The sequence below is a fragment of the Thalassophryne amazonica genome, chromosome 6 (genome assembly GCF_902500255.1).
Source record: "Thalassophryne amazonica chromosome 6, fThaAma1.1, whole genome shotgun sequence".
NCBI lineage: Eukaryota > Metazoa > Chordata > Actinopteri > Batrachoidiformes > Batrachoididae > Thalassophryne > Thalassophryne amazonica.
In genome coordinates, this window is record NC_047108.1 from 4,969,126 (window position 1) to 4,981,527 (window position 12,402).

At 44.6% G+C, this 12,402-nt stretch overlaps 1 protein-coding gene across 1 annotated transcript in view; it reads right to left on the bottom strand.

The window, feature by feature from the left end:
* The window catches only part of LOC117511779 (DNA (cytosine-5)-methyltransferase 3B-like), a 175,809-nt gene that overhangs the window by 33,640 nt on the left and 129,767 nt on the right, over nt 1-12,402 (bottom strand). Inside the window, 3 exon segments of the mRNA XM_034171678.1 lie at nt 4,541-4,648; nt 4,738-4,856; nt 4,859-4,895. Of these exon segments, the coding sequence (XP_034027569.1) occupies nt 4,541-4,648; nt 4,738-4,856; nt 4,859-4,895 (264 nt within the window).

Sequence of the window (12,402 nt, forward strand, 5' to 3'; positions counted from 1 at the left end):
TGTCCTGGTGCCACGTGCACTTATGGACACCCTTGTGCTCGAACATGGTGTTCGTGATGGACAAACTGTGACTAGCACAGAAGTTCAACAACTGAACACCACTCGGGTTCAGATCGGGGAGGCCGTGCTTCCCGATCACCCCCCTCCAGTGGGGTTATGACAAATCTCAAATTTATTAGCCTGGGATTATAAATGATGAACTTTTACCTAAAACTCACAAAAATGTCTTTGGTTTTGCCCGACCTTAAAAAAACCTCCCGCACCTAAGACAGTTTCATATTTCACATTAAAACACCTAGCGGCTCAAACACTTTGTATTATAACAGGTCAGTTTTACATATAATACACATGAGGAATACATGAAAATGAGTACATATAGCATTTGTAGTGTTTTTAATAGTGTTTCAGATTTGTGTATTAGTGTTAATAAATTTGCTGTTAAGATATTTGTCTGTTCTGCAAGTAGAACGAACCTCCTCCATCAACTTTACAGCTCTCTCAGCTACTATGCTGCAGCGAGGCACATCAAGCACTGATGGTTCCTTTTTCCAGTGAGTAGAGAAGCATTTCACAGCTTTGGGACACTTAAGTTTGGATATTGCTGACAGCAGGACTTCATAATCTGTCTCTGAATAGTGTTGGTTAGAAAACCAGGCCCATGTAGTTGAAATGAAATCGCAAGTTACCCTCAGCTGTTCTCGCCAATTTGGAAGAAGGAATAATGCAATAAGTGTAAAAAAAATTCCTCTTGAGTTCCACCTGGCACTGTGAAGTGATGGCAGCTTGTGCCATTTGATGTGAGGCCATTTTTCCTCTGTTTTGTAAAACTTGTATGCTTCACAAAGCTCAAAAAGGAATTTAAAATCATGTCTCCAGCCAATGTTCTCATATTCTGGTATCACTTCTGTGCCCATGTGTGCATTTTATAAATCATCAATAAACTCGTAGTTAATATTAGATGACTGTGACCGTATAGGAAAAAAGAAGTTCAACACATGTCGCAGAACAAGATCAAGAATGTGGTGTTGGCAGCCGATGTATTGAGGTTCATCGAATCCCTTGTCTCTAAATGTTCTCTGAAGCCTGGCTACAACACCATTTTTGCTACCAGTATTGACTGCTGTTGTGTCAGAGATGATCATCTAAATACTGTTCCATGCATTGTACTCATCAAGCAGGTCCTATCTTGGTATATAGATGTCTGCAGTGGTTCTACTGTCACAAGCCAAAATGCCAAGTTGTAATGTTCTTCTGTCATTTTTTCAAGCACACAACTTGGTACTCTTTAATGTTAATTTTATTACCATCAAACTGCAAACAAATTTTCTCTTCAGAGATCAGTTTCATGAGGTGGTTCTTAACTTGTTCTGCATCTCTGTCCAGCCCCTCTCCAGGAGTTGGGTACCAGAGCCCAAGCTGTGCGTGGAGGTGAGCCCGACTATCTCTAGTCGGTATCTGTCAACCTCCCGCACAAGCTCAGGCTCCTTCCCCCCCAGCGACGTGACATTCCACGTCCCAACAGCCAGGGGCTGTGAGCATGGACCGGGCCGCCGAGCCACCCACCCTCGACCACCACCCAATCCTCTCTGCACCCGACACCCATGGCCCCCTCTGCAGGTGGTGAACCCACAGGAGGGCGGGCCCACGTTGCTCTTTCGGGCTGAGCCCGGCCGGGCCCCATGGGCTAAGGCCCGATCACCAGGCACGCGCGCGCGAGCCCCAACCACAAGCCTGGCTCCAGGGTGGGGCCCCAGCTCCGCCATACCGGGCGACGTCTCGGTCCTTGATTTTTTACTGGTCATGGAGGTTCTGAACTGCCCTTAGTCTGACCCGTCATCTAGGACCTGTTTGCCTTGGGAGACCCTACAAGGGGCACAAAGCTCCCGACAACATAGCTCCTAGGATCATCCGGGTACACAAACTCCCCCACCATGATAAGGTGGCAGCTAGAGGGGGAGTATACGAGGTCTGTCCAAAAAGTATCAGACCTTTTTATTTTTTTCAAAAACCATATGGATTTGAATCATGTGTGCTTGCATGAGCCAACCTTGAACCTTCATGCGCATGCGTGATTTTTTTCACGCCCATCGGTTGCATCATGCGCCTGTGAGCAGGCTTTGTGTGAGCACTGGTCCTCCCCTCTCGTTGGATTTTCATTGTGAGGTGGAACGATTTGGAGCTTTGCTGCATCAAATTTTTCTAGAAACTGTGAGACAGCCAGGTGGAAACCATTCGGAAGATTCAGGCGGCTTTCGGTGACAATCCTATGGGCATCACATAGATTAAGGAGCGTTACAACCGGTTTAAAGACGGCGCACAATGGCGGAGGGTGCGCCGCGCTCCGATCGGCCATTGACATGCTGAAACGACCAGATCATTTCCAAAGTGAACACTGTGTTGAGCCGGGATGTCGTCTGACTACCAGAGAAATTGCAGAAGAGGTGGACATCAGCACTTTTTTGGCACATTCCATTGTTACAGGAGATTTTGTAATGAAAGACGTGCGGAAGTTGGAAGTCTCGCAGGACATGTTGTGACATGTCCAGCTCTTACACAATTCCTCGGATACTTACTTGACTGAAAAGCCACCGAAAGCCATTTGAATCTTCCGAATGGTTTCCACCTGGGTGTCTCTCACAGTTTCTGGAAAAATTTGATTCAGCGCTGCTCCAATCGTTCAGACATTTTCCTCAAAATGAAAATCCAACGAGGGGGGAGGACCAGTGCTCACTCATAGCCTGCTCACAGGCAAATGACGCAACCGACAGGCGTGAAAAAACTCACACATGCACACGAAGGTTCAAGGTTGGCTCATGCAAGCACACATGATTTAAATCCATAAGGTTTTTGAAAAAAATAAAAAGGTCTGATACTTTTTGGACAGACCTCGTATATATATATATATATATATATATATATTTTTTTTTTTTTAAGTTAGTGGTTTTAGATGACAAAATATCAGAACACGGAAACAAATTTTCACCAAAATCCATATACAAATGCTGGTTTTGCAGCCCTAAATTTCACTTCAGTACGTGCACAGCATAAATAACTGCACTCCACTTAAAAATTTCAGTGATCGTAAACATTTTAATTGCATGAATAGAATTACTGGACATGTACCTGAGCACTGGCTGTTCTGTCCCTGACCGGTACGAGTGCTGTAGGCTTTGGGGCTCGCTGTGCCTCTTCTGCACTCTTCTGGACCCGCCGGGCAGATTTGTCCATTTAATATTAACTTTGGTCTTGCAGTGTTCTTCCAAGGTTTTGTTGATGAAATCCAAACATAGGCTTTACTGAGGAGCTTGTCCCATCCATGTCTACCTCCCGCTCCAAACATGTTCACTTAAACCTATTTTCTAAACCACTATTGATGTCTTTAACTCGGTCTTCGTCCTCTCTCTTGATAATTTTGGCCATGTTAAAGACACAGCCTGACAGACCAAAACTTGCAGAAAATCTAAATGTCCATGTTTGGGTACTTTCATTGACTTTCCATATTTCTGAGATTCTGATTGGCTGAAAAAAGTAACCAATGACATTCTTGTTTTCTACAAAAGAAATAATAAGGATATATAAAAATAAAAACAGTCAGATGGGTGAGAGATCTGTGCGTCTCAGAGGCACGCAGCAACTCACACGGCTCCGAGACGCGCTGACGCTGATGCAGCGCCTGTGATCGTGGTAGAACGTCCGAATTGGACGTAATCACACATCCGTTGACAGTCCAACTCATGTGTTAGAGGATTCTTCTGAAATGTCATGTCATCATGTCTGTTAGACCCCGTCCACAGGCCTTCAGTGTGCATCAACGTGTCACGGAGATGCGCTGACTAGTTGTGACGCACGGTGTATTTGGAGTGATTGCATAATGGTTCACGTGTAGCACACATGATGATTGCATTACAATATTTCCTTTGTGTACTGAACAGGATGCGCGCGTGCGGGGGGGATCTTGTTGAGAGCACAATGGGGACATGCCAACGCAATCAGACTGCCCCGAATGGCGGTGGGTTGCCACTGCCATTTCAGATGTCAGCTGTATGGCAGTTCAAATGCCATTCAGGCCAACAGTCACACAGCAGTACGACCACCATACGGATATTCCCCAGTTCAACAGTTTGAAGTGCCAAATGAATGCTGTGTGGGGAATTCGAATGCAGCTGGACTGCAGCACGACTTGCATGACTGTAGTTCAAATGTCACTTTGTGCAGCATTCATGCAATTTGTGCTGAAAGGTCGACTTGCATGAATGATGTTTGACTGTCCATTCCTACGGCAGTACGTCTGCTGTACGACTGACTCCACCGCCATTCATATGATTTCCAACACGAGCCACACACAAATGTGCTGACTGCTGTAGGAATGCTGTATGAGGTGTTCGAGTGCAGTTTGAATGCAGCACGACCTGCATGAATGCTGTATGAATGTCAATTAATTTATGCAAGTCGTGCTCTACTGTGATGGGGTGTAAATGAGGTAACAAAATGTTGGAGGGAGTGAATATATGTTGTTGTTGTTGGCAGAGCTGCAGTTTACCTCGAGTGCCTGGAAGATGGCCATGCGGTACGAGGCCAGTTTGGTGTACGAAGCCTGGCTGAAGAACTTTGGAAAGGCTGTGATGGAGTCCAGCTTGTCTGCAGAAACCTAAAGCAAAGAAAGTTAAAGCTGCCATGTGGAGTGAGGACAAACAATCATTAAAAGATTCTGTGCCTCTGTGTATTTTTCCACCTCACCTCTGAGAATTTGCCATCTCCAAACCATTGGAGCCACCTCATGCCCGGACTAGCCTGACGTTTGCCTGTAGCGCGCCATGTCACCACAATGCCGGGCCACCAACAAAAGCCTTTGATCTTCCCCAGACCAGCTCTCCGATGCCAAAACCCTTGTTGTCCTGAACATGGCATGAAGCAGACAGATGTCGAGCAGAAAAGAGAGGAGGAGATGCAAGAACAAGGTCATGAGAGGTGTTTGGAGAACAGGAAGAACATCGCCAGTCTTTTTTATGCCTTGAAGTTAGGACCAGAACCAGCAGCAAAGAAAATTGTTTTACTTTGAGACCAGGGGCAGATCTGCCTTCAGGAGAAGAGTTGGTTGGGTGTGAGGAGGTTGTGTCTTGACTGAGTGTGCCAAAGGAAAAAAAAAAAAAAATCATCCTTTTTCCTGCATTCTAAGGGAAATTGGAACCAAATACTGGCCGTCAGTCATCATTATTCTTATATTTTAATCAACCTTTGGTCAGATGCTTGGGGGGAGTGAAACACCATCAACCATCCCTCCCCCCACCCCCGGTAGATCTACCACTGAAGAGTTTTTCCAGTCATGACAAAAAGAAAAATTTGCTATTGAGACACGTGTAAACAATTAAGGAATCAGGAGATTTTAAAAAGAACATTTTGTCATCATTGCGAGTTTATTGGTAAAAAAGAATCACTTTGCTTTCTTCTAATAAAAGAGTGATGAAAAAGAGGGAGGCATCATCATCTATCTGCCTTCTTGGTCTTTACTGGGTGCTGGGTCTTCATGCTGGGCCATGCACAGAAAAATGTTCCAAACAGCTGCTGCATTCTTGCTGATGTTCCTTCACAATGCAAATGATGCCCCTCATCTGAGTAATATCAAATCTGATGGAAAGTCATTCTGGTGGAACAGATCGATATTGGGGGCGACCTAGCATGTGAAACATCTTGTCTTAGGTCACTGGATAGAGTCCGCATCTCCAACCTTGCAGAAACACAAGAAGCACCAAGAAGCAGGAAGCCACTCGGTGCACTGAAATCAAGCCCATATAACGAGCCTTTTTTGCAGACATGAAAACTTGTATTAATAAACAATGCAGAAAAACACTTTGGCTGCTGGAAATGGTGCCATTACACAAACTGTCCAGCAGAGGGCAGTCCAATGGCACTGTTTATAATGACGGGACCCCCATCACCCCTTGGTCACATTAGCTACAAGAGACAGAGGCAAAGCGACCAGCTGCCATTCATTTTCCATCAGAGTGGGTGATTTACAACGACAAGAGACAAGTGGTCACTGTTCTACCAGGTAAGAGGGACCAAAAGAGACAAGATGGCTATTTTGTGCAAATGCAAGGCAATACGGCAACTGACAATTCGAGTGAAGGCTGCGTGATGTATGCTGGGTGCGTGTTGACTATATTAAAAGTAATTTATAAGACAGTAAAGTTCATGCTTACACTAGAGACTGACTGATATGGATTTTTGAGGGGTCCATATGATACTGATGTAAGACAGTAAAAAAAAATACAATTCCAACATATCTGCAAATATATAAAAGTGTTTATTTCTCACTAACATTTACAAAATATAGAGAAACAAAAGCCAAACATATTACATGTATACAGAAATAGAGCTGTCTGGGAGCTTGGATTGAGAGTAACCATGTCACATTACTCTATATTTGCAAAAAATAGACTTTTCATCTATTTTGGGAAGTCCCATCTGTTGGACAAACAATATAATGACACCATCTCCTATAGTTTCCAACTGCTCCAACAATTTCCAAATGTTTTCTGCATGGTACATTCTGTCCAATAAAAGTTTTCATATAGGCAAAAATTACACAGATACTGATACGTTTGTGAAGCAGTGATGAATGATTTTTACTGAAGTGGAGGTGAAAGCTGAATGGAGCAGTCTGCAGTGGCTTTGAGAGTCACTTACATAACAAAACACACCCAGAATCCTCTTGGAATGTTCACACCAAAACAGGTTTTCAAAAATGTGATTTGAATTGCTTTTCAAACTGTGAAAGGGTCTGGCTATATGAACAAAGGGTCTCTGTACAATGAAGACCCTTGTATGAATGAGGCTTCAATCAGAAATGGTAAATCAACGATTTCATGCTATTTTTAACCGTTTGCACTTGGAAAACTGAATCAGATATTTTCACTGGCAATCAGAACAAGGCTGTGAGCAGAAATGAGCAGAAATTAGTTCCCCTCATCCAGGGCTGGACTGGGACAAAAAGTTGGCCCTGGAATTTTTGGTCCAGACTCGCCAACACTACAATCCACATACAGATACTGTGCCAACTCGCCCACCTCACACCCACTGAAGTACAACCCCAATTCCAATGAAGTTGGGACGTTGTGTGAAATGTAAATAAAAACAGAATACGATTTACAAATCCTCTTCAACCTATATTCAATTGAAAACACCACAAAGACAAGATATTTAATGTTCAAACTGATAAACTTTATTGTTTTTGTGCAAATATTTGCTCATTTTGAAATGGATGCTTGCAACATGTTTCAAAAAAGCTGGGACAGTGGTATGTTTACCACTGTGTTACATCACCTTTCCTTCTAACAACACTCAATAAGCGTTTGGGAATTGAGGACACTAATTGTGAGTGTCATGATTGGGTATAAAAGGAGCATCTCCAAAAAGCTCAGCTGTTCACAAGCAAAGATGGGGTGAGGATCACCACTTTGTGAACAACTGCATGAAAAAATACTCCAACAGTTTAAGAACAATGTTTCTCAACATTCAATTGCATGGAATTTAGCGATTCCATCATCTACAGTACATAATATAATCAAAAGATTCAGAGAATCTGGAGAACTTTCTACACGTAAGCAGCAAGGCCGAAAACCAACACTGAATGACCTTCGATCCCTCAGGCGGCACTGCATTAAAAACCAACATCACTGTGTAAAGGATCTTACCACATGGGCTCAGGAACACTTCAGAAAACCATTGTCAGTTAACACAGTTCGTCACTACATCTACAAGTGCAAGTTAAAACTCTACCATAGTAAGTAAGTTCCTTCGGCTGCTCCCTTGTTTGCACTCAGGGTCGCCACAGCAAATCTGCATGTTGATTTGGCACAGGTTTTACGCCGGATGCCCTTCCTGACACAGCTCCACATTACATGGAGAAATGTGGCAGGGGTGGGATTTGAACCCAGAACCTTCCGAACTGAAACCAAGCGCATTAACCACTTGGCCACCTCTACCATGCAAAGCAAAAATCATACATCAACAATATCCAGAAATGCCACCGCCTTCTCTGGGCCTGAGCTCATTTGAAATGGATAGATGCAAAGTGGAAAAGTGTGCTGTGGTCTGATGAGTCCACATTTCAAATTGTTTTTGGAAATCATGGACGTTGTGTCCTACGGACAAAAGAGGAAAAAGTTCAAAAGCCAGCATCTGTGATGGTATGGGGGTGTGTTAGTGCCCATAGAATGGGAAACTTACACATCTGTGATGGCACCATCAATGCTGAAAGGTACATCCAGGTTTTGGAGCAACACATGTTACCATCCAAGCAACGTCTTTTTCAGGGACGTCCCTGCTTATTTCAGCAAGACAGTGCCAAGCCACATTCTGCACGTTACAACACAGCGTGGCTTTCGAGTAAAAGGTGTGGGTACTAGACTGGCCTGCTGCCAGTCCAGACCGGTCACCCATTTGAAAATGTGTGGTCTCCCTGTAACCACACACTTCTTCCCAGTGGTGCTTGAGTGCTTCGATTCCCTTGGCATAGAAGCTTTCAGTCGGTGGAGAGTCAAAACTAGTCCTCAACGGCAGCCATCACCTCAATCATTGCTCTGATAGTGCCTTTCCCATCCAAGGTTTTTGCAGGTTTGGGAACAGAGTGAAAGTCCGAGGGTGCACAGAGTCAGGGGAGTATGGTGGGTTGATCTACCAGTTCAAATTCACCACTCGTGGATAGTGGCCATGGCCACTGTTGACTTGTGAGTTGGGGCATTGTCTTGATGGAACAGCACCCCTTTCGTCAGCTTTCCTGGTCGCTTCTTTTTGATAGCCTCGCATAACTGTCTCAGTAGGTTTATGAAATGTACTGTCCATTCATGGTTTGTCCCTTTTCAAGATAGTCCACGAACACAATGCCCTTGGCATCCCAGAAAACTGAAACCATGACCTTCCCCACAGACGAAACGACCTTGGCCTTCTTTGGAGGTGGTGACCTTGGATGTTTCCACTGCATTGATTGTTTTTTTGTCTCTGGTTCAAAGTGGTGAACCCAACACTCATCCCGGGTAAGAAAACGTTCCATGTAATTGGCTTGATCCTCTTCAAATTGCGCTAAGTTTGCCTTCGACATGACTAGCCTGGTGCGTTTCTGATCAGGTGTCAGAAGACGTGGCACCCACCAAGCTGACACCTTTGACATTCCAAGTTCTTCATGCAGAATGTGTTCAATTCTCTCACGGGATATTCCCACAGCATCTGCTAGCTGTCGTCCATCACCATTTCATCAACAAGGTCAATGTTTTTCTGGGTTGTGGCTGTTGCAGGCCGCCCAGACCTTTGGTCGTCTTCAAGGCTTTCTCTGCCCCTCTTAAATTCAGCTGCCCACTTCTGCACTGTAGATATGGAGCGAGCTTCATGCCCTAATGTAGCAACCATATCCGCATGAATGTCCTTGGGCTTTAACCCCTTCTTATGCAGGTACTTAATCACACTGCAATGCCAGATTTTGTCCATTTTTGCCGTTTCCCTCTACCACGAACTTTCAAACTTGGCTATGAACCACAAACTACCTCACAACCTGGAAGAAAATAACAGTTAGTCATCAGAAGAGTTGAACTTAATGCATGCCAAGTTTTATTGAAATGGCATTTCTCCTTCTTGGTGAGCCTTAGAACCTTTCAGCCTACCCTCGTATATATAGTTTCCAAAGAACAGTTTTTCAGGCAAAACACAACATATAATTGAGTGTCAGCTTCCAAAAATGGTGATCCTCCAGTTTGCAGACCATGTTCATTTTCCCTCCCTCCAAACTCAAGCATCTGCTGTTACCCTTCTCATTATGTGTGCACAAACTTAATACATAATAGCTGAACGTATGAGGGGTAATTACATCATTATGGTGCCATTCTGTCTATGTAAAAGCTGTGTGTGTTGCTTTATGAGCAGATGGTGCTTCTGTGGTTGCAAACAAATCCCAGCAGAGTTGCAGTTATCTGATCCTTCAGTACTCTTTGTAATCCCCTCCATCTCCGACTCCTCTGAGAGACTCACACAGGTTGCCAACAATGTCAGCAAACACACTGTGGCACAAAATCACAAGTAAACATGAGGAGACATCAAAGTCCTGAAAGAATCTATTGACGCCGAGCAAACACCAGCACCAACAGGAGGCCAGGTGCAGGAGGCGCTCCTCAAACCTCCACTTCCCCTTTTATTATTCTCCCTGCCCCTCAGGTCGCTCGTCCATGCTGTCTCAGATTGCAAGTCATCAACTAGATTTCAAGAGCGCAAGCTTCTCGCATACAAAGAGGCTATATGTTTGTCACCAGAATTATCCCTTTGTTTCCCACAGACTATAACTCGCACCTATCAAAGAATGCCTCTTGGGGGGGGGGGGGCATAAAAGTCTCACCTTTTTCTTTATGTGGAACTGACTTTTCACATCATTTCCTTTGATGGTGATTACAGATCAAAGACAGAAATAAAAGGGGGAAAACAACCTCCTTCACATGGTTGAAAGATAATAAATCATTGATCAGGATCAAAGATCAGGACCAAAATTCAAACAGGACCATAGATTAGGATTTTTTTTTAAAACATGATCATTAAAGGTGCATTTACACATAAGCAAGACACGTTACGAATGTCATTTTTCTGTCTTTCGTGACACATTCCTGACATTCTTAATGTGACTTAACGCATCTGAATAGGTTTCTTAATAGTGCGTGTTGGTGCGTGATATTCTTGATATTCGTGGAGCATGTTTTTGCCTGTCAAAAAAATCTTCCACAAATGTCACACACCACCCTCATTTCGTCTCACGTCGTGGAGGTCGCAACGGAGCATATTGATCCGTCTTGATGAGTATTGATCCTTAATAGAACGTGACAACGTTCGTAGTGGTTCCTGTGATGGTTCTTGGAGCCCAAACTGTCACGCGTTATTACGAAGTGACACGGAAACTGTCAAGTTTTGACACGACTTGTAACGCGGCGTCACATTTCACTGCGCGCCACGACGAATCAGTTTTCTGTCACGTGCGCACAATTAAACTTGGCTCCAAATGTCGGTCCACAGTTCCTGCTGAAGCTCCTCAGGACGCTCCTGCAGGTGTTCCACCTGCTGTTGTAACCGATGAGCGGGGAGAACGAGTCTGAGCCAGAGGAACCAGAGGAGCGAGAGGAGACTCACATGCTGCCCGACATCTCTGCACCTCCTCCAGTCCGGCGGAGGAAGAAGCGCGCGCACAATTAAACCCTGCTGCACCGCATTCAGTTTGATTGCTGACACCAAGTCGGCTAAAAGTCTCATTTCAGTGCTCTTCAGTGTGCTCCTGCAGGTGTTCCACCTGCTGCATGTGCCTGATGTTTGGGAAAATGGGCGAGACGAGAGCCGCATGAAGCCACACATCTGACTCTGTCCTCCTCCTCCACTGAAGCGGCTGTGGAACTCTGTGGATCTGGACATTCCAGCTGGACACCACGTACTGTGTTTGGACGGACATGAACAAACAACTGCCCACTGTAACGCGTGTGTGTCTGTTTGCTGTTATCAAGTGGACATAAATAAAAACATATATCACTATGGCGATGTGCTGCAGCAAGCAAGCGCGCATGGCGCGCACATGGACAGGCTGCCCCCAGGTTGAAACGGAGCGTCAGATCAGAACACGCAGCAGGCGATCTCATTGTCACGTTCTGAGCACAATTTTAAGGATGAATCGAACAAAAAGTTCATATTTGCTCACAAAAATTCTTGTATGTCACATATTTACACAGAGTGAGGGTCGTGGTTGCAGGAAAAAAAAACTCTGCTCATTTCCATTACAACAACTTTTCATTCATGACACAGAAGTGAAGCCACAGTTAAAACACAACTATGCAGAATCTGAAACAGCACCACAACGCACCGGAAAGTGGCTGAACAATATTCAGTTCTCCTTTAGTTGTCACATCACAGTTGTATGTTGTAGTTACTGTTTGTCTTTAGACATTCACTCTGGTTTTGTTGTGGGTCCCTGTCTGCACTTCCTTTGTGTGTTTGTAGGTGTGTCCTTATTGCCTGGGCTCCCTCACAGCTGTCTCCTCGTCTGTGTCTGTATTAAGATGTTCGCCCCTGTTTAGAGGTTGCTGGAGCATTTCGTCACCACACCTGGTATTCTTGTTGTTACTCCGTGTGTGTGTGTGTCCTTGCTCTTGCTCTGTTCCCTCTGTCTCTCCTGCCTCCTCCTTACTGCCTCCTGTCACCTGACTGTTTGCACTTCAATGCTGAGCTGCACTTCTTGATCAGGTAAAATGAAATAGTTTTCTTTGACATCACTGTTTGGTTCCCTTGTCTGCATTTTTGGGTTCCTTGACTGCGGTACATAACAGGTTGTACCCATGTCCAGGTCACTCACAGTAAAATCAAGTTGCATTAAGTGAGTTGGTGACA